General features: G+C 56.4%; 1 protein-coding gene across 1 annotated transcript; it reads left to right on the top strand.

Moving 5' to 3' along the window:
- Positions 1-6407: 6407 nt before the first annotated feature.
- KCNF1 (potassium voltage-gated channel modifier subfamily F member 1) lies at positions 6408-9010 on the top strand. The gene has a single exon (XM_081101344.1). It carries the CDS (start codon positions 7277-7279, stop codon positions 8768-8770), a length of 1494 nt encoding a protein of 497 aa, XP_080957470.1. The 5' UTR covers positions 6408-7276; the 3' UTR covers positions 8771-9010.
- Positions 9011-24028: the final 15018 nt, after the last annotated feature.

The raw sequence follows: 24028 nt of genomic DNA, 5'->3' as shown, positions 1-24028 counted from the left end.
GGCTCTGTCATGTTCCCAGTCCTCACACCCACCACCAGAGCTGGATGAGTCACAGCTGAACAGGCCCAGGGAGGCGGGGGTGTGCCCGCATGGGGATCTGCCCACAGTGGGACTGGCTCCCAGGAAGTCTTTCCTCTATCCTCCTCCCTGCCCGCCTCCCTCCCTCCCTTCCTTCTTCCTCCCGTTGCCTTCACATGTTCAGCATCTTATAGTTCATAAAGCCTGTTCACACCCATTATTTCAGTAGTTTCTTATAAGATCTTGTACTAGTTCCATTTTGCAGATGAAAAAAATGAGGCATAGAAAAGAAAAAAGAAGCAAAAAACCCCTGACGTTTCCTGGTGATTCAGTTTTACATCATTCTCCTCTCTATCTGCCCCCACTCTTCCCCACCCACATCCCTCCCACCCAGCTGGCCTCCTGCACTTGAATTCCAGTTTATTCAGACAGGAGGAAGTGGGCTGTCTTCAGGGCAAGCAATTCTCCAGGGCCCCAGGGACAGCTCACTACACTGGTAAGTGCACAGCAAATAATGAAATGTACCTGTTTGATGGAGTAGAGAATCTTGGTGAAAGGTATTATTAAATTCAGCAACACACAAAGAAAATCTAACTGAACAGAACTGATTATTCCATAAAAAAGGGAATAGATTATAGCGCGCAGCATCCGTCGTCTAGACAAATCACTTAGACACACATGTACTGTTTTAATTAGTGCCATAAAAATTAAGCATTCTGTAGCCCAAAATGTTATTGTTCAACAAATCAAAAAAATACATATTCAATAAAGAACAGTACGGCTCCAACAATCGCTCCCGTACTGCCTAAATTGACTGTGTTTTTTTCCCCTTCCTATTTAAATGAAAAGCCCACACGAGTCAAAATTGCTGCTGTTTCCTGTGTCTGACAGAAGGTTCTGTGGTCCCTACTCCCCCATGATATCATGAAATGTACAATTCTAAGAGAAGTCACATACAGGACTGAATATACCACCGCCAGAAACAGTCCATTTTTAGCCAAAAAGAAAAAAAAAAAAGTCCAGATATTTTTCCTGGTTTCATCCTTTAGGAAACTCTCAATGGATATGGGCTCCTGGCTCAAGTTTCTATGCATCAGTGACCTTCAGTGAGAAGGAGGCGAATATATATATATATATATATATATATATATATATATATATATATTAATCTTCGACATCTCAGTCTAAGCCGTCACAAAACCCAGGCAGGGTCCAGGGGTCAGATGACAAAATGTCTGTGTCCAGAGCTTAGGGGAGGGGGAGGTCTAGGGAGGACTTGGCAGGTGTGAGGGAAGAAGGGGATGCCATAGCCTGTTCCGGCTGCTATAACAAAATACTTCTGGCATCTGGAAGTCTAAGACCGAGGGGCTGCTAGGGTTTCTGGGGAGGGCTCTCTGCCTGGCTTGCAGATGGCCGCCTTCCTGGTGCACCCTCACATGCCTTTCAGCTGTGACTGTGTGTGGAGAGTGAGAGAGACCTCAGGTGTCTCTTCCTATAAGGACACTAATTAGATCCGGGCCTCACTTCATTAAACCTTAATTATCTCCTTAAAGGCCCCATCTTGAAATGCAGTCATATTGGGGGGTGAAGGTTTCCACATATGAATGGGGGGGTAAGGGGGAGGCACAGTTGAGTCCATAGCAGAGGAGGAGCCAGGCCCAGGGAGAACACCAGGTGAGAAGGAATCCAAATACCCAACCTGCAGGTGCCACCCTGGCCAGGTGAGCAGAGGCCTGGGGGGGTGGGATGAGTGAGGCTTGGGGAAGGGGAAGGGCACTCTGGTTCGGACATGTGAGTAGCCAAGGCTCCGAGGCCCGCGATGGTTTCGGGTCTGGGAGGTGGGACATGGGGCGTGCAGTTGAGGAGCGAGTGAATGGCAGCCTCTCGCTCCCCTCCCTCGAGATGCTGGGGCTGCTCCCCACGGAGCGGATCGGACTTGCGTGCCTACCTTGCCTCCTCCCTCCTCTGCTGCCTGGCTTCCGGGGCCTGGGGCATCCTCAGGAGTCTCCTCTCCGCCCTCTTCTGCGACCAGCGCTCCAGCTTCAAGCCCCTCCCCAGCCTGGACCTGTGATTACAGCTGTCTCTCTTCCACACCAGCTATCGGCAGCACCTGCTCTGCTGAGGGCTGTCTGGGGGCATTTTCTCCGCTGTATTTTGCACCCGCTGCCCCTCCTCCCTCCCTGCAGCTCAGGAGCAGCGTCCTCGGGGTGACAGGGCCTGGATTTGCCGAATGGACGTTCTGGAGCTGGAGTGAGCTCTGGCTACGGTGACCAGATTTCAGCCATACCTGTGTTTACCAGGTGTGATGGGCTCTTGATAAGGGCAGAAACAGGATGGTGGAGAACCAGCTAGAAATGTAAGAAATATTACTCCTGCTCTGTTAACCGTGACTGTTTTGCTCTGATTAAAGACCGTGACTGTTTTGCTCTGATTAAAGAAGGCACATTCTCACCTGGCTGGCAGTTACACACCCAGGACCTGGGAGCTCACCGGGAAATGCAGCGCATCCTCCCCATTCAGGAGCTGCCTGTGATCAGGGAAAGATGAGCAACTTGTTGCAGAAACCAGAGCTGCCAGCCCTTTAAAGATCCCCAGCCCTTGCATATCACCAGCCCTTTGAAGACCCCAGCCCTCTGCTTACCTGTTAACTGCCCGTTTGGCATGCCCTTTGGCTACTTCCCCATGTAATCTTTTGTCCTTTACCCAATATAAGCAGCTGGCTTATGGTGGGTGGAGAGCAGACTTTTTGTGGATGGCCTGCTGCTCTCCCATACTGCCGGCAATCTATATTTTATATATAGATTTTTTTATATATATATTTTATATATATAGACATATATATAAAAGGCTAATATGCTAAGTGTTTGTCTGGGTAATGATGTCACATAGCAACGCCTGGCTTCCTCTCCCTAGCCACTAGCTTCCTTGGAGTTTCTTCAGCCCAGGAACAGGACTTGCTTTATAGCCAGGTGCAAACATTTCACACTTTAACCAAATATCTGTGAAGCATTTTCCCGTGCCTCATCTCATTTGATCCTCACAGAAGTCCTGGAGTAGGTAGGTAGGAGACTCGGTAGAATCCTATTTTCTTTTCATTAGCTGGAAAATGGAGAATTAGAAAGCTTAAAACTTGACCCGACTGAAAAGAAGAAATGGTGGACCTTGAAAATGACTTCAGGTTTTCTCACTGCACAGAATATAGTCAGACACGGCTGCAGTTAAATATTTTACCCATTGTTCTCCCTGCATGATCTATAATAATAATCTGCTTCATGTTGATATTTACTGCTGTGTTGCTGACAATTACCTGAAAGAGAAGTTGGGGTGCTTCACTGGGCTGGAAAAAGTTTAGCTAAGTCAGAAAGCAGGTCTAATTAAGCAAGTTTATTCTATGTCTATAGAAGGCTGTTGACTTGTGCATGTGCGATACACATAAAGCTCTCACTGGCACCAATCGCACGCATGTGTTTCGATCTGTCATTGTCGATCGTGAATTTGGTTGACACTTCTATTATAGAGAAAGGGTGAATAGCAATATTAAAATATTTCTTCTAATTAATTTCCTTTCAATGTGCACAAATTTGTGCACCGGGCCACTAGTATTAGAATAAAAGCTCATATGATTCAAACCTGTCTCTGCTTAATTGGCTCAAGTAGTGACTGGGACACATTGATTGTCTGGTTATACTCTGATGTTTTCTATTATATAATCTATGCCATACTTATTTTCACCATGTGTGATCTACTCTGATATTTCCTATTATCCTCTATTAGAGGCCCAGTGTATGAATTCATGCACCAGTGGGGTCCCTTGGCCTGGTCTGTGGGATCAGGCCGAAACCGGCTCTCCTACATCCCCTGAAAGGTCCTGGATTGCAAGAGGGCACAGGCCAGGCTTAGGGACCCCACTGGTGCACGATCAGGGCTGGGGAGGGACGCAGGAGGGCTCCAGGGCGTGTCCGGCCCATCTCGCTCAATCCCGATTGGCTGGACCCCAGCAGCAAGCTAACCAACCAGATGGAGCATCTACTCCCTGGTGGTCAGTGCATGTCATAGCGAGTGGTTGAGCAGTCTTAGCATATCATTAGCATATTACTCTTTGATTGGTTGATGGGATGACTGGACACTTAGCATTTTAGGCTTTTATTATATAGGATGCTATCTCAATAAGAAATGCTGGCAATACTCAATAAATTCATTGCACAACCAATCCACTATTGAGCCATGACCTGAGGTCCAAAAACTCCAGACCTCCCAGGATCCACTGGGCTCCGTGAGTCCTGTTTCCAGCTTCCCCCACCCCTCAGTTTCAGGGCCTGCCAACCTGCCTCCAAACCACGTGCCTTCCTTTGCATGGGCTGCCCTCTCCCAGGTGAGGCGGGCACACCAGGTGAGGCGGGCACACCAGGTGAGGGCTTCAGACCTGCAGGCTGGGCTCCAGCGTGTGCTCTCCCAGAGGCCCAAGTCTCCAGGATTGCTGAGCCAGCTAGGTACCTGGAACTCCTGGCTCCCACTGCACCGAGGACCCAGCGACTGTCCCATGGGGTGGCTGGGGAGCTCCACCTGCTGAGGGGTCACCATCACACCCACAAAAGCAAACACCATTTCGGGGCAAAATGCAGCCTCTCGCTTTTCCTGTCTCTTCTCAGGTTTCCAAGCTTGTGGGCCACCCCTCAGCGCCCCCTGTAGGGAAACTCAGGAACACTGCTTCTTACACAGACCTCTCTGCTACACTGATTACTGCAGGCTGTAATAATCAGTTATAAAAAACACATTCTCTACTGGAGTATGAACCCCACTACCAAACCTGGGTGTGTGAGTGTGAGTGTGAGAGTGTGTGTGTGCTTGCCATTGGAGAAATAATGGAATAAATGGGTGTTGTTTAAGCCCATTCAGCCTAGATTAAGACACAGTAGGAACTGGCCTCTGTCGGTACCAGGGACCCACGAAGGACATGGAGACGGAGTAAATGAGCAGGGGCTGGAGGATGAGCAGGGGGGTGTGGGGAGGGGACAGGTGGCACTAGATTGGAGAGGAGACTTGGCCTTAGAGCCAGGTGGGCCTCGGCTCAAGTGCCAGCGGCACCACAACCAGCTGTGTGACCTAGAGGCGAAGCGTGTGGACCACAGGCTGCTGGGCACAGACTCCGACTTTGCCACCTGCTGGCTGAGTGACCTTGGCCGGTGACCTGACATCTTGTTTCCTCAGAGAGATGCTGTGGGGATGAAATGAACATGCAAAGCATTCGGAGAGCGCCTGGCTCATGGTGCACTTATAATAATCAGTTATCAATTCATAATAAATGATATCACTGCTCAACCTTCCTGAATCTCCATTCCTTACTCTGCAGTAACAGGTTGCAGGTTTATTTTAAATGAAAAGGAAATACAATTTGTAAAACGAGGTTTCACCGAACACTACTTACTTAGCATGATGTATTCTAATCTTATACTATCTCATTAAAGATAAGAAGTATTGCCCTAACCGGTTTGGCTCAGTGGATAGAGCGTCGGCCTGCGGACTCAAGGGTCCCAGGTTCGATTCTGGTCAAGGGCATGAACCTGGGTTGCGGCACATCCCCAGTGGGAGGTGTGCAGGAGGCATCTGGTCGATGTTTCTCTCTCAATGTTTCTAACTATCCCTCTCCCTTCCTCTTTGTGAAGAATCAATAAAATATATTTAAAAACAAAAAAAACACAACAAAAAAAAAAACACCCCAACCTACAGAATATATTTTAATAGACTTCATTTTCCAGAATAGTTTTAGTCTCAGTAAAACTGAACAGAAAGTAGAGCGCTCCCACATACCCGTGCCCCCCCCCCCCAGCTCCCCCAGCTGTGGACAGCCCCCACCAGAATGAGACACTTGTTACCATCCATGAACCTGCGCTGACACGTCGCTGCCACTCACAGGCCATAGTTTACATCACTGCTCAGTGCTGGACATTCTGTGGTTTGGACAGCTGCGCCGTATCCATCATCACTGTCTCCTACAGCGCCATCTCCCTGCCCTAAAACCCGCCTGGGCCCTGCTCTAGCACCTTCCTCTAGCACAGTGGTTCTCAACCTTGGCTGCACGTTAGAATTCCCTAGGGATCTTTTTAAAATCCTGATTTCTGGGTCTCATCCTCCGGAAATTCTGTTTCTTTGTTACTAATGTTGTGGCCTCACCCCATCACAAAGAAACAGAATTTCCGGAGGATGAGGGCAGCGAGGCCTGGAGGCGGGACCTCCGCCTGCTCACCAGCCTGGGCGCAGCGAGGGCAGCGGGGAACTCTGAGTGAGGAGGATCTGGGCGACCTGGGCCAGTCCCAGCTCTCCTACCGGCCTGGACTGCACGTCCTCACTGTGCAGGGCGCGGGGGAGAGTGGGGGAGTGCTGCCCACCGCAGGGCAGCCTTAGCGAGGTAGAGGGCCGGCGAGCCTGGGGAACCTGGCGCAGGAGCGGCCTCCTGAGGGCTCTCTTGGGCACGTTTTTCCTGCAGAGCAACAGGCCACCGAGTTCTTTCTCCATCTGTCTTCCCTCAGGGAAACTTCCCGGCCTGAGCCGCCTGCCGCTGCACAGGGGCTCCGGGCCCGCGGCGCCCCGCTGCGCCGGGAGGGGCGGGCCTGGCGCGGGGGCGCAGCTGTGCCGTCTGCGCAAGGGTTAAGCGGCTCGCAGGCAGCTGCCGCGCGTGCCTTGCAGAATTTCACCAGAAGAGGGTACAGTTTGAAAGGCTCTTGACGTCAGGCTGGAATTCCTATTGTGCCTGGACACGGCTTGGGCAGAGCAAGCCCAAGTTCGCTCTCCCAACCCCTCGGCGGACTGCGCGGCGGGGGGCTCAGGGACACGGTCGGCGCGGGGGACACACGCCGGCGCCCGCGTGGCTTCGGGACGCGCTAGGCGCTGTCTGCGCGCCCCGGGGAAGGGGGACCCTGCCTGCCACCACCCAGGACACCCCACTTCTGCAGGAAGCCGAGCCCCAGGGGCGGATCGCGCCGCTCGGGGAGCCGAGGTGAGTGCCCGGGGTGCGGCCGGAGGCCGCGAGAGCCCCCCGCCCACGCGCCCCGGCGCCCGGATGCCCGCCCCGAGCCCCGCCGGGTGCATGCCTCCTCCGCGGCGCGTCCCCGCCGGCGGCTCCCCGCTGTGACCGCCCTTCCGAGCAGGCGGGCGCCGGCTGGGCTTCCCCGAGAGCCGCGCACCGGTGGGACCAGCGGACTCCCGGGCGGCGGCGGCGGCGACGGCGGCGGCGGCGGCGGCGGGGCGCAGAGCCGAGAGAATGGACGGAACCGGGGAGCACAGCCTCCCGGAGCCGGACAGCCAGGGCTCCCGGGTTGGCGACGACGTGGAGATCGTGGTGAACGTGGGGGGCGTCCGGCAGGTGCTGTACGGAGACCTGCTCAGCCGGTATCCCGAGACCCGGCTGGCGGAGCTGCTGACCTGCCTGGCCGGCGGCTACGACAGCATCTTCTCCCTGTGCGACGACTACGACCCCGGGAAGCGCGAGTTCTACTTCGACCGCGACCCGGACGCCTTCAAGTGCGTCCTGGAGGTGTACTATTTCGGGGAGGTGCACATGAAGAAGGGCATCTGCCCCATCTGCTTCAAGGGCGAGATGGACTTCTGGAAGGTGGACCTCAAGTTCCTGGACCAGTGCTGCCGGAGCCACCTGCGCGAGAAGCGCGAGGAGCTGGAGGAGATCGCGCGCCGCGTGCAGCTCATCCTGGACGACCTGGGCCTGGACGCGGCCGCGGGGCGCTGGCGCCGCTGCCAGCAGCGCGTCTGGAAGTTCCTGGAGAAGCCCGAGTCCTCGCGCCCCGCGCGCGCCGTGGCCGTGCTGTCCTTCCTGCTCATCCTCCTCTCGTCCATGGTCATGTGCATGGGCACCATCCCCGAGCTGCAGGTGCTGGACGCCGAGGGCAGCCGCGTGGAGCACCCGACGCTGGAGAGCGTGGAGACGGCGTGCATCGGCTGGTTCACGCTGGAGTACCTGCTGCGCCTGTTCGCCTCGCCCAACAAGCTGCACTTCGTCCTGTCCTTCATGAACATCGTGGACGTGCTGGCCATCCTGCCCTTCTACGTGAGCCTGACGCTCACGCACCTGGGTGCGCGCATGATGGAGCTGACCAAGGTGCAGCAGGCCGTGCAGGCGCTGCGCATCATGCGCGTGGCCCGCATCTTCAAGCTGGCGCGCCACTCCACCGGCCTGCAGACGCTCACCTACGCGCTCAAACGCAGCTTCAAGGAGCTGGGGCTGCTGCTCATGTACCTGGCGGTGGGCATCTTCGTCTTCTCGGCCCTGGGCTACACCATGGAGCAGAGCCACCCCGAGACGCTGTTCAAGAGCATCCCGCAGTCCTTCTGGTGGGCCATCATCACCATGACGACCGTGGGCTACGGCGACATCTACCCCAAGACCACGCTGGGCAAGCTGAACGCGGCCATCAGCTTCCTGTGCGGGGTCATCGCCATCGCCCTGCCCATCCACCCCATCATCAACAACTTCGTCCGGTACTACAACAAGCAGCGCGTCCTGGAGACGGCGGCCAAGCACGAGCTGGAGCTCATGGAGCTCAACTCCGGCGGCGCTGGCGGGGCCGAGGGCAAGGCCGTGGGCTCCCTCAGCGACCTGGACAACCTCCCACCACTGGAGCCCGCAGCCGGCAAGGAGGGGGCCTGGGGCAGCCGGCTCAAGATCTCCCACAGCGACACCGTCATCCCCCTCCTGACCCAGGAGAAGCACCACAGGACCCGGCTGCAGAGCTGCAAGTGACGTGGGCTGTCGGGGCACAGGTGGGCGGATGCTGTGACTGTCCGGGCCCCCCCTCCCCTCCTGAGCTGAACTCTGAAGGCCCTCTAGGCATCTGCCATGAGGCTGGGTAAGACCCTGTGCGTTGCTGGCTGTCCGGGAGCCGGCGCTGGGGAGGGGTGGCGGGGAGCCAAGGCAGGAGGGGTGATGGAGGCTGTTTCATGGGCCCGTTCTGTATCTTTCAATAAAGCCCTGCTCTGTGCACCCGCCCGTGTCGCAGGTTCTCTTACTGGCTGGGGATCCTCACCCCTGCCCGACCCCTGGATGGGGGTGGCTCAGGCATGCCCAGTGCCAGGCCCGTGCCAGGCCGGAGGTAGGTGTGCAGGCCAGGGGGGTATTTTTAGTTGGAAGCTAATTGCAGAAGGGCTCACACGCAGGGCTTGGTGCCAAGGAGCCTTGCCACGTTCCAGGAGGCTCTGTGCCTGCGGCTCCTCTTTCCTTCTGAGGAGAAGCTCGCTCCCGGGCACGCCCAGGAGGGCGAGGGCCACCGAGCTGGCACACCCGGCAGCGTGGTTACCACAGATTTATCACCTGCACAAGGCCCTTTTCACAGCTTCTTCCCATTCCTTCTAGCAACCCTGCTACATAGGCATCCCCATTTTACAGATAAAGAAACTGAAGCCTAAGGTCACGCAAAGGAGGGATTCAACCCCAGATCTGATGATCCCAAAGCCCAAGCATCGTCTCTCTTTTTTTAAAGAAATGTTTTTTATTGATTTTAGAGAGGGAAGAGGGAGAGGGCTAAAAACATTGATGTGAGAGTGTCCAGGGGTGGGGCGTGAGGGTGGTCCCCGATGCTGCTTCCTGTATGTCCCCTACTGGGGATTGAGCCCAAATCGAACCTGTGACCTCTTGGTTCATGGGCCGATGTTCGACCATTGAGCAACACTGGCTGGGCCATTCACTCTCTCTGACACCGTGTGAACTGAGGACAGGCACATGCTTAGGCGCATGAGGGGAGAGTGGACCTACAGACCAGGACAGGCCTGAGCTTCCCTGGGATGGGCAAGTCTGCCCTCCAGTTCCTCCCTCCTTCTCGCACCAGCACTTCTGAGGGAGCAGGTGGACTACCTGAGCCTGCCTAGGTGGCCCCTGCCGGCTGGGGTGGGGAGCCCCAGGAAACAGAGACAGACAGGCCTGGGTCTGAAACCAGGAAGAGATGTGAGATCCTTCTAGCTCAAACATTTTTCTCTCCTCTCCCTCTCCCACCACTCCTTAGCCATGTGGTCTAAGGCCTGTGGATTCAGCTCCCTGACCTTCCTTCCGAGCACTTATAAAATGGGAATATTAGAAATAACCTCGGAGAATCAGGGTGCTAGCACGGTGCCTGGCACATAGTAACTGCTCAGTGAGTGGCGGCCATTGCTGTTACTCTGGGCGGCACACGCGGCCTCCTCAGGTCTGGGCTGGGCTGGGCATGCAGGGGGGAGTGGGGACAGGGCATCGTCACACTGTCCGTGGTCAAAGGCGGTCTCCTTGGCACTGAGTTGGTCCCAATAGGCCCCTTCCCTAGGCTTCCACCTCCAGGAGCCCCAGACCTCTGTCCTTCCTTCCCTGGGGGGCAGCTGGTGCGGAGGGAGGAGCCTGTGGGGTGGGGGGCGGAGGAGGTGGTCCCTGGTCTGCGGCATCCCGGGCAGGGCGGTCTGTGTCTGGCTTTCCCATATGCGCGAAGAGGGAGGTTCTTGGGTTCCCACCCAGTCTGCCCTCCCAGGGTTTCAAAGCCTGGGCTGTAGGGCTTGCTGTGTTGGGGACTCCAGGGGTGGGAGGGCGTCATGCTGGAGGGGGCCTAGGAGGGGGGCCTTGGGAGAGTCAGGGCCCCTTGTGGGGTGCAAGTCCCTGAGCCAATGTTGTGCACCCCCTCACACACGTTTCTCCAGGGAGATGCTGCGTCAGGGGGCCGTCGAGGGCAGAGGAAGGAGTGGGGGAGGAGAGGGTCGGGAAGAGGGGCCTGTTTCGCGGGCTCAGGGGGCCTGCTGAGTGGGTGCGTTGCCTCTCTGTGTCCCCCCCCACCCCCCTCCTGCCCCAGAGCCCTAGGGAAGCCGGAGCCTGTGCCCCTGGGCCGGCCTGCGGGCTCTGAGCCGGGAGGGGAGGGGAGGGAAGAGGCGGGGGCAGGGGCAGCTGGAGAGAGGCCAGGGGCGCCTTCCCTGCTGTTCGCTGGGGTGGGGGTGGGGGGTCGGGAGGTGTCTTTGCAGCCACAGAGCATCTCGGAGCCGTTTCCTCCCCTGGAAGGAGCCGAGCCGAGAGCCCGAGAGCGCATGAGGGTTGCTCAGGGTCCAGGTCCCAGAGGGGCCCGGAATGTCTTTAAGGAAAGAGGGGAGGGAAGCGCGCTCTTCGGACCAGACGCTCAGGCCGCGGAGTCAGGGCCCAGCCTGGCAGCTTCGGAGGCGTCTGGAGGTACTGCCTCCAGCGAGGAGGTGACACACCAGAACTCGGGGAAACTGTGACCTGGGACTATTCCACACCCCCCCCCCGCCCCCCCCCCCAGGACACGGGAGCGGCAGGCAGACCCAGCACCTGCCCGGGTGATGGTGGTGGGTGAGCGCCCTGCTTTACAGGGGCCCCGCTCCTGGGGGAGGCGGACACAGGCAGGCGGGCACGGGACTGCTTCCAGGCAGAGGCCCTGCCTCCCCCAGCCCTGGCTTTGAAGGGGCTGCTGGTCCTGCTAAGCCAGCCAGGCTCGGGCTCCCCCCCGCCCCCCCCACTCCCCCCCCCCCCGCCGCCACACACACACACACACACACACACACACACACACACACGCACACAGGAGGGTAATTCAGTGCCTCCCCAGCCCCCTGACACCTCCCTGGGTGACGAGGGACGGTGCACCCAGAGGCCTCCCCTTTCTGCCTGTGAGGACAGCTCCGTGCACTGCCCACGGGACTCCCCGTGGCAGCAGATTTGAAAAGGGGTTTCAGCGCCACCCCCCCAATGCTTTTCTCCACTCGTGGAGGCCGAGACGTGGCTACAGGTTTGCCGTGGGTTTCCAATGTGGGTTCCCAACGCTGCCGACAGAAGCAGGAGGTGGGAGGCTCTGGGAGGCTTTGCTCCGTCATGCCGTGGTTATTGTCTCCAGCCAGCCGGCGCCAGGCTGCTGGGTGGGCGCCTTTATTGCCCTCGCCGGCTGCCTCGGCTGCAGGTGAGCCCCTTGCGTCCTGTCCCAGAGCCACCGTGGACTGCCTGTGGTCACACAGCCGGAGAGACGTCAGCCGGTATGAGCTGGGAAACCTCTATCTCTTCCCCAACTTTGGCAGAGGACATGTGACTACCCCAACACGTTCAGACCGGACCCTTCCCAGCCATGGGCGTGCACCCCCTGCAGACCTGTAGCCTCCCTCTGCTGCTCCCTCCGCTGCTCCTTCCTCTTGCTGTTCTCCAGGATCCTGGTTCCTTTCCGCCTCTCGCTCCCTCCTGCCGCAGGCGGCGGCCCCCTCTGATGGACATGTCCTCCCTCCCCCGCTTACTGAGCGTTTCTATGTCCTTCAGCCGGACCACCGCGCCTTTCCCGGGTCTCCTGTCTGGGTCAGGTGCCACTTACTGCACCGGGTGCCTCTCTTCTGACGCTCATCATGTTTGCAAGTTTACCTTTATTCATCAGGTTTTTATTTCTATGAATGACTTCTATCTCTCCCACTAGACTCCTTGAGGACAAGGTCTGGGTTTCTGCTTACCCTTGAACTCCCAGATCACAGCACCGTGCCCAGCACCTACTGTGCACTTGATAAGTATATGCTGAATGAAAGGACCTGTTAGCTTACTTACATCAACGACACTCCCAGCCTACCCAATCTGCCACACGCTAACAAAGTTGTTACTTCTTCTATCGCTCCCCTGCCTGCTCTCTGCAATAGACATACACTTCTGTTTCTCCGCACGGCGGCTCTGGCCAGCGTCTCTTGACTTCACAGGACATACAAAGGGAGGTTAGGCGCTGCCCTCCCCCTTCCTGCCCACTTGCTGGCCCCCGGGCCCCGAGCCTCTGCATTTCCAGGCTTTGCCTCATGGACACTCCGTTCTGCGACTATCATTGTTTCTATGCTTTGACACTGAGGCGGAGTCTAGACAAGTGTGAACCAATCACCAGTGTTTTAAATGTCACGATTATATAACAGTTCTTCGCAGATATAGGGAAGGGAGGGACCCGACGCCACAGGTGAAGGGGCAGCCTGGACTGTCTGAAACGCCCGTGCTGAGATGCCCTCCTGTCCTCAGCAGGATTCTCCATTTCTCCACCAGGACTTGGGCTCTTCCTCCTGGAGGCATTCTTTTCGGAGCCTTCTCACTGCCCACTGGGTTTGCGCCATTCGCTGTGAGGTCTCGGGCACACTTGTCCTCCCGGGATTTTTTTCACGCCGCACCCCTGGGTTTGGGGTCAAGCGTTTCGGTTTCTTGGCTACCGCCGTTGTTGTTCTGCTGCGGGTAGAGCCTTGGGTCTCTCTCTCAGGACAGATCGATGGAGGACTCACCGCCGAGTCGTGTGCCCGCCCGAACGTGTCGTCCCTGTGCCCTGGCACCGGGCTGACAGCGGGCCGGGCGAGACTCTCCATGCGACTTCAGCCGAAGTCAGTCCCCAGCTGGTTCTTCGCGGGTCACTGGACTTTTCACTCTGGATGTCTGGGTGCCTTTGGGATTCTGAAATTCCTTCAGGACGTAGAATGTCACCTAGAAAGTATGCAGCTTTCTCAGCGTTGCCCATTCAGCGCTTGGTAGTGACTTGAATTTGGAGACTCGGGTCTTTCTTCAGCCAGAGAAACGGACTGTTATTCGTTCCCCGCATTTCTTCTGTGTTTGCCGCCAAGCACTCCTCCCAGGAACCGAGGAGCAGCGCGACTCCGTGTCAGTGATCACTCGGCACCGTCTCCTGTCGCCTGCTGCCCTACTTTCCGAGGCTTTCTTGGCTTTTGTGCCTGTGGCGGGGTTCCGCTCTGCTCATTTTATTCATCTAATTGCCTCCATTTTTTTTTTTTTGAATTCTGACTAAATTTCCAGGAAATCTTTCTTTTCTGGTTGCTCCTGTTCAGCACCAGCTCGCAGCCCCGTCCCACTCGGTTCTCCTGTGCGGAAGTTCCGGAGGCGACGCCAGCCCTGTTCGGAAGGACGCTGAGCTCGGAGGACTGCGGGGGGAACTCTGTGTCTGAGACAGTGTCCGCGTGGGAGAGGCAGGGCCTTGGGCCGGAGAGACCACCGCTCACACCCACCAGCCCAGAGGCGTGATCGTGACTCGCACAGCCTCCGGCCGCCTCCGTTGTAACTGGGAAAATTCCCCTGGCCTCGCAGACGTGCGTGGGGATGAGACGGGGTGTGGACAGCTCCCGTGGGCCCTGGATTCGCACCTGATTGTGAATGAGGCTTCGTGAGTTCACCCAGCACAGGCCCTGCCCTCTTCCCACCCCTTTCACCGAGCGGAAAACTGCCTTTGTCATCCTCACCCAGAGCTGCCTGGCTCTGGGACTCTATACATATATGTATGCATTTTAGTCTTTTCTGGGCAGCTTCTCATGCATATTCAGATCCCAGAGTTCTGGGAATGAGCCAGTGCTTGCTGCGCAGTGTAATTGATCTGAATATAGCCCCGCACCGAAGGCTGCCAACCCCCTCCCCCCTCCCCCGCTCAACCCCCCTCCCCACTCCCCCACAACCAGTTTGGGCCAAAGATCAACACACCGGATACGCCCGGGAGGACTAATGGAAACTAATTGTTGGGGCTGGAGGAGTCCTTTCCTCCCCCTGGGTTTTTTTTGTTTTGTTTTTTTTTAAATATATGTTTACTGATTTGAGAGAGGGAGAGAGACAGAAACATCAATGATAAGAGAGAATCATTGATCGGCTGCCGGCACGAGCCCACAACCCGGGCATGTGCCCTGACCGGGAATCGAACCCAGGACCCTTCAGCCTGCAGGTTGACGCTCTACTCATTGAGCCACACCAGCTAGGGCTCCCCTGGGTTTTTGTTTTCCTTTGAGTCTAGTGCCTGGGTCTCTGTTCACCCTCCTTCTGTGGGTGACCTACAGTCAGGAGCAGAGTATCGGGGAGGCCGAGCCTGTCCCTAAGCTCTGGACAGTGACCACTCCTTCCTCTGAGTGCGGGACTCAGGTCACAAGCCACCTCGGTGGCCGCCCCAGGCTGGCCCTGCCTGGAGATGTCGACAGGGGGCGCTGAAGGTGATGGGGCAGGTAGGGAGCAGGCTTCCAGCCCCAGGCCTGCGCCTCAAGTCTTCCTGCCCTCCTCCCAGTGAGGGCTGGGGCGAGCCGCCCACCTGCTCCGGGGCACCTGGGCCAGAGGCGATGCAGCGTGAGGGGGGCCCTGGTTACGTCAGCGGAGGCACATCCTGCCGACCGGGTTCCTGGGGGGTGAGCCGGACAAAGGCCCCACCTCCAGGAGGGGGTGGCAGGTGGCAGTCATAGCGAGCTGCCCTTACGAAGCCCTTGCAGGCCCCCCCACCCCCCCGTGTGGCCAGTCGAGGCTGGCTGTGCGGTACTATTAGGGTAAAGCCCTTTCTTTCATCAGGAGAGCTTTGGAGAGATAAATATTCCCAAGCCTTTTAAAATATATATTCGTAAACCCTCATTTGTGATTTGCAATAGCAACTACAAGGAGTGTCTACCAGCCTGAGAAACAGGCCGGGGTAACTGCACCGGGGAAGAGCTTTGTACCCATCTGCCCCGCGCGTGACATCAAAATCCCGTGGCGGCTGTAGCGATCGATCACTGATCGTCTGGGACCAGCGACACGCGGCCCAGCCCACCGCCGGGTCTGTTCTAACCCGAGGAGGAGCCGGGAGAGCGGGGTGTGGGATAGACATGGTGGAAGCCGCTGGCCTGCAGGACCCCGAGAGCCGACGCCTTCCGGACCCACACGTGCGTCTCTTTCTCCGCCTCTTGATCTGTGGGAGGAACACTGCCTGCCCTGATCCGTCCATCCGTCTGTCTGTCTGTCTGTCTCCAGGACGGAAAGGCTGTGACAGGTCTCTCAGCACGAGGATGCGGGGACCCTGGAGAGGGCTCCCTCAGAAGGCACTCCCTGAGCTTTGTAAACTGTAAACTCGGTCTGTGCTCATTATAGACAGTTCTAGTAAAGCATAAAGCTACAGATGAAACGTGTCAGTCCAACCGCATGGAGACCACTAACCATCGCCCACATCCCTCTGCAGGCGCATCCTGCTTACCCCCGGGCACCCGACCCTCTCCCCCTGCAAGCGGGAAGGGAGGGGGCTGCGTGCTGCCGTCTCCCCGGGCGGGGCGCTCCCTGGGCTGCAGGTGGCCTCTACTCGCTGTGCTCACATGGTGTTATCTCCGCATGTTTTAAATGGGGGGGGGGGGAGAGAGAGAGAGAGAGAGAGAGAGAGAGAGAGAGAGAGAGAGGGAGGAGGGGGAGAGTGATAGAGAGAGCGAGAGAGTGGTCTGGAGTCTCTTCTTCTAAGAGCACTAATCCCATCATGGGCCCCCCCCCCCCCCCGCCACCCAACCTCATCTAACTCTAATTACCTCCAAAGGCCTCGTCTCCAAACACCATCACTTTGGGGGTTGGGGCCTCAACATATGAATCTGGGGGGAAGCAGCATTCAGTCTAGAGCAGGAGAAAGCCCTCCTTGGGCACCTACTGTGCGCCCAGCACGGAGCTGCTGCTTTACCCCCACCAGGATATTTGTTCTCACACACCACCCCCCCACCCCCCCACCCCCCCCCCCACCCCCGAAAGGCATGGATTGTTGCCCTCGCCTCACACGTCAAGAAACTAAGGTTTGTGGCAGAACTGGGGTTTAAACCAAGAGAGCCCTTTTGCTACGAGGCGAAGGGTTCACGAGAAAGACAATTTAAAAATGGCCCCGAAAGGAGGGAAGGGCCTGGGAGGGCTGCTCTCAGGCCCTCACCCTCTCGCTGTCCAGCAGGCTCTCCGGGGAGAGGGCACGCAGGAGCTGCTTTGCAGGTGCCAAGAGGCTTGCCCTGCCCTGGAGACAACCTGCACTGACACCCCCCCACACACACCACCACCTCCCCCCTCTCCCCAGAACCGGGGCTCTCACTGTGGTTTCTGACACCAAACCTCGAATTGGGCAGAACAAGTCCTTAACGATCATTTTCTCTAGTGATTACACTGGCTGTTGAGCAAACCTTAATAGTAATTAGTTTGCCAAAGATAGCAGCCCCCCTGGAGAGCAGAAGAGATGGTAATTACCACAGCAGCCTTTCCGGCGATTTCCTGCAAAAATGATCCCGCTCCCCCAGAGGGTCTCCCTGGGCCATTTCAGCCCAGAGCCTCAGGCCCAGGGCGCGGCTGCGTGCCAGCCAGGCGTGCCCACCTCTCATTCTCTTCGTCCCTTAAGTGGCGATCGCAGTTTCGCCTTCACCACTGCCTTCACCTCGTGTCTGCCAAGCAACCTTGCGCGCTCACCAACCCCTGGGGGGGAGGGTATATCGGGGTGCCTCACGCACATGGGTGTTTCAGATGAACCTCGAGGGCCCTGCAAGCAGGAGACGGGTGTGAGCACGCGGAGTCTGATCCAGGGCTGATCAGCAGGGACCCGCCCCCGTGGGGTCTTGTGTCAGGATGAACGTCACCCTGAAGGCCACAGCGGAACTAAAGCAGGAACGTGACAAGATCCGATGATCGGGTAAAAGGAAACCTTCAAAATAGGGCGGCAGTAGCCCGGAAGGCGGCAGAGGAGAGGGAGGCCGCGGAGGACAGACAGCCACCGGCCTCGCCACCTGCCCAGGCGCCCAGCAGGACGGCGCACGCTGGAGGGTAAGGGGAGCCCCAGCCATGGATGGGCTGCCCAGAGACTGCAGGTCACAGGAGGGCATCGCGTGCAGGTGACCCCAGAAAATATTTTTTTAAACATTTTTTCTGACTATAAAAGTATTTTGCATTTAGTAGAAACAAATAAGAAAAGTATCAGAAAGTAGGACCACATAGGCAACTGCTGTTCACACGCGGCTTTGGACCCCATGCGTAGATCTCTGCATAACGTTCTTGTGTATGTTTCACATGAACTCACCATGCGTAGCCAGCGTGCCCGTGTGGATACAATGCGCTCACAGCTGCAGCCCTAGTCTAGACGTTGTTTTGAATTCCACGTCCGCCCTGGTGCCGGAAGCCAGTTCCAGCAGGTCATAACTGCAAGAGTTTCATCAAAAGGTGGATGGAACTTGGGTACTCAACCAGGGCTGACTCACATAAGTTACCGCCTGCTGGGAATGGCTACAGGCATGTCCCAAACCTGGACTGGGAGCGGTGCTGTGCTGAGGTAGCGGGGCCTTCTTCATAACCTGGAACGACAGTTTTCTGGGTTGAGGGTGGAGGCACAGGGCTGGCCTGCAGACACTAGGCAATAGGCTGGCTTCTCCTCCCTTCAAGCCCCATCTGAGTCAGCTCCCAACGTGGGCGTGGCTCCCATCAGGGTTTGGGGCGGGGAGGGGGGGGGGCGGGGGGAGGGGAGGTGCCTCGGTTGCATAAACCAAAGCCGAGCTCCAAACAACGGAGCAGAAGGTACCGGACAGCCGTGGGCCGGAGGGAGACATCCAAGCCCAGGTTTGCCATTTTTATCTCAAACAAGGGGCAGGACACGGTTAACCAAACGAACTCCCAGCAGAGCACCAAGTAAATTCCAGTTGCCTTCAACACTAAGTATAAAAAACCTGTAAATATTAGGAAAAAACACGGTTGAGCCTCTATGTGTCCTCGCGGTTACAAGAGACTCTTAAAACATGATGCTGAAGGTGGAAACCATCAGAGACCAAACGGAGAGGTTTGATCATGAAGAGGGAAGAACTCTACTCGCTAAACCAGCCATAAAGCAAGCAAAGGCAGCGACAGCCTGGCAAACATCTATTACCTGTCAGGCTGATGAGAGATTCAACAACTGTGATATATACGGAGCTGCGAAAAGTCAATAGGAAAGACAGAAATACTCCAGTAAAAAATGACAAAAAGACACGGAAACATATCTCACAAGAAAGACATACAATTAGCTGATATACGGACAAATGTTCACCTGCGTGTTAATCAAATACACGTGAAAGGAAGTGTTATTTTGCCCTGGGCTTCAGTTGGCAGTCATTGGTGAGCCCAGGTGCAGACACACTGGCATTCTCATGCACTACTCTTGGGCATATAAACAAATATAATATCGATGGAGGCATTTTGGTGATGTATTTTCTAAAAATCTTAATTTTTTGCATACCCTCTGATCCCAGTAATTCCACCTCCAGGAATTATTCCAAGGAAATAACCATGAATATATGCGAAGACTTAGCTGCAAAGACATTCATAACCGCCTTATTCACCAAAGCAAAAAAGTTGGCAAAACAGAGGATTGATTCAGTCCTGGCTGATGTGGCTCATGCAGAAGGTCGCCAGTTTGATTCCGGGTCAGGGCACATTCCTGGGTTGCCAGCTTGATTCCCAGTGGGGGGCGTGCAGGAGGCAGTCAATTGATGTTTCTCTCTCTCCCTTTCCCTTTCTCTCTAAAATCAATAAAAACATATTTTTTAAAAAAAGGGAAAAAACAGAGTGGAATACCAATGGGCTGCCTCCTGCACCCCCCCCTACCACGCACCCTGACCAGGAATGGAACCAGCAGTCGCAGGCCACGGTAGCATTTCACTCCTTTTTGCAGCCGAATAATATTCCATGTGTCGATGGACCACATTTTGTTAATCCATGCATCTGCTCACGTACTTTCGGGTGGTTTTTACTTGGGGCTGTTAGGAAGAATACTGCTGTGAAGATGTGCGTGCACGTTTTTGTTGAACATACGTTTTCATTTCTCTTAGGCGCTTACCTGGAGTGGAACTGCTGAGTCACGTGGTAACTCTAGGCCTCACTCTTTGAGGAACGTCCAGGCTGTTGTGCAGAGCGGCTGCACGGTTTTACATTCCCACCCGCAGGGAAGGAGGGTTCCAATTTCTCCGCACCCTCGTCAGCATGTGTTTCCTGTTGTTTTGATGGCAGCCATCCTAGTGGGAGTGAAGTCCTATCTCGCCGTGGCTTCCATTTGCGTTCCCGGTGACTAGCGGTGCTGAGCATCTTGCCATGTGCTTCTTGGCCATTTACGTGTCTTCTTTGGAGACCGTCTCTCAGATCCTCTGCCCGTGTGCGCATTGCCTGCTTGTCTTTTGTGGTTTCATTGTCCCCTTGGTTTTGGATCTCCGTGAGGTTCCATCTTCCTATCCGCCTCCCCCAGATCCTCATAACAGTCCACCCCTTGCCCCAGCCAGCACGAGCAAGTCTTTCCTCTATAAGGAAAAGAACACAGCCCCAACGGTGTGGCTCAGTGGTTGAGCACCGACCTATGAACCAGGAGGTCAGGGCACATGCCCAGGTTGCAGGCTCGATCCCAGTGTGTGTGTGTGTGTGTGTGTGTGTGTGTGTGTGTGTGCAGGAGGCAGCCAATCAATGATTCTCTCTCATCATTGATGTTTCTACCCCTCTCTCCCTCTCCCTTCCTCTCTGAAATCAGTAAAAAAATATATTTTAAAAAATATAATTAAAAAATAGAGGAAAGAACACAGACAGTAAACTTTTTACCATTTCCCCCTCCTTTTCTTATAATCCCTTCCAAGGAGCGAGCCTCTCCGCGGGCTTGTCCCTCGGCCATCACCACCCCCATCCAGAGACTTCCTCTGGGCCGCATTGTCCTGGCTCACTTGATATTTGGGGCTATTTTTAAATGTATCTATTAAACCTGAGACAATTAGCATAATTCTGCGACTTCCTCCCTACTAGAGAGAAAGCCATTTGCCTCCCTCAGCCGTGGATTCATTAAGAAACTCATCAGCGAGGGCCGTCCAGGGGGCCCTTTCCATCTGCGCGAAGTCACCAGACGCTGAGCAGCAACTCCCTCACCTCGAAGCCCACACAAGGAACCTGCGCTTTGCAAGTGGCCAGCGTTTGCCGAAAGGAGTGCAGCACCCAGAGTGGGGTCCAGGTAACATCCCCCCCCCCCGCCCCGGCCCCCCACCCCGCCCAGCACGGAGGACTTGGGGTTGCTCCTGACGGCCTCCCGGCCTCCCGGGGAAGGTGCTGGACGCTGCAGGCCCCAGCCGCTCTTCAGGAGTCCCTTCTGACCTGGAATAGATGCTTCAGCGAGGGCGGGGGGGTGGGGGGGCCCGCGCACAGAGCGGCCTCAGAACAAAGGGTGGAGCGTGAACCGTGGAGTTTTTGGAGGCCGAGGTTGTGAGGGTGGGGGCAGGGCAGCCTTCCCCGCCTGTCTCTGAAGTCACCCCCCATGGACTGGCTCCCGGTTCACAACTGCGTGGGACCAGCTCTTGGAATAGATTCCCAGCTGGTCCTGTTCTAGATTGAAGTCCATTTAAATCGAGTTAAAATATCAAGAAGGATCCGCCTGCAGCATCACATGCCTCCTCCCAGCCCCTGGGATGAGAAGTGTGAAGCAAGAGGCGAGACTGAGAGAAGGCTGGATGTTTAGAGACCGACCCCCCCACCACCACCCGACTCAGGGATTGTCCCCGTCGGCCCTTGGAGGCACCCCTTCCCCCGGCCCCGGCCCAGGGGACCTGGGTTTGCTTCCTCCATGTCCCTTGACTGTTCCTTTCAAGCAGTTAGAGCTGGGTTTTTAATTACCTGGCTTCTTTTTTTTAAAATATATATTTTTATTGATTTCAGAGAGGAAGGGAGAGGGAGAGAGAGAGAAACATCAAAGATGAGAGAGAATCATTGATCCGCTGCCTCCTGCATGTCCCCTACCGGGGATCAAGCCTGAAACCCAGGCCTGTGCCCTGACCAAGAATCGAACTGTGACCTCCTGGTTCCTAGGTCCACGCTCAGTCACTGAGCCACGCCGGCCGGGCACCTGGCTTCTTCAGTCGGACTCTGCGGTGAGAGCTGCACCGGGAAGCCCTTCCTGCTTGTAGTTGATGGAAACCCAACCGGAAGGAGCGCAGGGGAAAGTCAGGTTACTGTGAGGCTCGCGGTCAGGGAGGGGCACGGCCGGCGCCCAGCACCTTCTCTCCACTCCGACTCTCCTGAGCCGCCTTTTCTCCTGCCGGAGCGGCGACTGGCTCCCTCCTGCAGGGCAGCCACGTCCCGGGCTCTGCTGGGGCTGTCCAGGGCCCACACGCTGAAAGAGGAAGATTGCGACTCTCAGGAATATGCGATGGGTCGAGTGGAGAATTTATTTAGCCAGTTAGTACTGTGAGCTCCACGCTTAGGCGAATCCAAAGATCTCAGGGCTGCTGGGATGGGCTGCTGAGGGGCCAGCCTGACGCTGCCACAGGGGCGCTGGTCAGCTGCACGGACACGACAGGGTGACCTGCATTTCCACAGAGAGAACTCATTTGCATCGTGATCAAGTCTCCAGTTTACCAGCAGTTTCTAAAGCCTTCACACCACTGACTGGATACAGCCGTCCACCTGCTCAACACGCGCTCACCTAAACAGTACAAGCCAGGCTCTGGGTCTGTCGCTGAGTGCTCTCCTGCACACCTGCTCACCTGCTCACCTATTCACCTGCTCACCTGCTCACCTGCTCACCTGCTCACCTGCTCACCTGCACACCTGCTCACCTGCACACCTGCTCACCTGCTCACCTATTCACCTGCTCACCTGCACACCTGCTCACCTGCTCATCTATTCACCTGCACACCTGCTCACCTACATACCTGTTCACCTGCTCACCTGCTCTTCTATTCACCTGCACACCTGCTCACCTACTCACCTGTTCACCTGCACACCTGCTCACCTGCACACCTGCTCACCTGCTCACCTGCACACCTGTTCACCTGCACACCTGCTCACCTGCACACCTGCTCACCTGCTCACCTATTCACCTGCACACCTGCTCACCTGTTCACCTGCACACCTGCTCACCTGCACACCTGCTCACCTGCTCACCTATTCACCTGCACACCTGCTCACCTATTCACCTGCTCACCTGCTCACCTGCACACCTGCACACCTGCTCACCTGTTCACCTACACACCTGTTCACCTGCACACCTGCTCACCTACATACCTGCACACCTGCTCACCTTCATACCTGCTCACCTGCACACCTGCTCACCTTCACACCTGCTCACCTATTCACCTGCACACCTGCTCACCTGCACACCTGCTAACCTGCTCACCTGTTCACCTGCACACCAGCACACCTGCTCACCTGCTCACCTGCACACCTATTCACCTGCTCACCTGCACACCTGCTCACCTGCTCACCTACACACCTACACACCTGCACACCTGCACACCTGCTAACCTGCTCACCTGTTCACCTGCACACCAGCACACCTGCTCACCTGCTCACCTACACACCTGCTCACCTTCACACCTGCTCACCTGCACACCTGCTCACCTTCACACCTGCTCACCTGAACACCTGCACACCTGCTTACCTGCACACTTGCATACCTGTTCACCTGCACACCAGCACACCTGCTCACCTGCACATCTGCACACCTGCTAACCTGCTCACCTGCACACCTACACACCTGCTCACCTATTCACTTGCTCACCTGCACATCTGCTCACCTGCTCACCTATTCACCTGCTCACCTGCACACCTGTTCATCTGCATACCTGCTCACCTGCTCACCTGTTCATCTGCACACCTGCTCACCGGCACACCTGCTCACCTGTGCACCTGCGCACCTGTTCACTTGCTCACCTGCACACCTGCTCACCTGCATACCTGTTCACCTGCACACCTGCTCACCTGCTAACCTGCTCACCTGCGCACATGTTCACCTGCACAATGGCCCTGCCTCGCTAAGCTTTCCTTCTGGTGGAGAAGATGGACAGTGCACAGGTAAACACCCACATAATATCCTTATTTCTCGTAGGCAGTTCTAAGAGGAAAAGACGTCAGGTCATTGGACCCAAGGTGATAGGGCAGGGCAGGGTGAGACCTCAAACATGAGGGGGAGCCAGCCCCACAGAGACCATGGCCTCCCTCAGATTCTAGGGGTCGGGTCCCTGAGGCCAGGGGGACATGTTTGGTGACTGAGTGGATGGGCATTAGAAAGGCATTAGAAAGACACAGCCTGAGCCCCTCACCTCCGAGGGGGACCTCAGAAATGAGCCGCTACCAGTTCCTCCAAATGAGCACGTAATTTGATACAACTGCGACTCCCTGGACAATCAGCTACCGGCTGTTCCTCATCCACACGCAGAGGCTCCACGCTGACTCACTGGCGTCTCCCCGATCCCACGTTCTAATCAGCGCCTTCCCCTGCAGACGGGAGGGGCGTCAGCGACTGCCCGCTGTGCT

Source organism: Myotis nattereri (assembly GCF_964212035.1).
Source record: "Myotis nattereri genome assembly, chromosome: 10".
Classification (NCBI taxonomy): Eukaryota; Metazoa; Chordata; class Mammalia; order Chiroptera; family Vespertilionidae; genus Myotis; species Myotis nattereri.
This window is presented reverse-complemented; position numbering and strand designations above follow the sequence as displayed.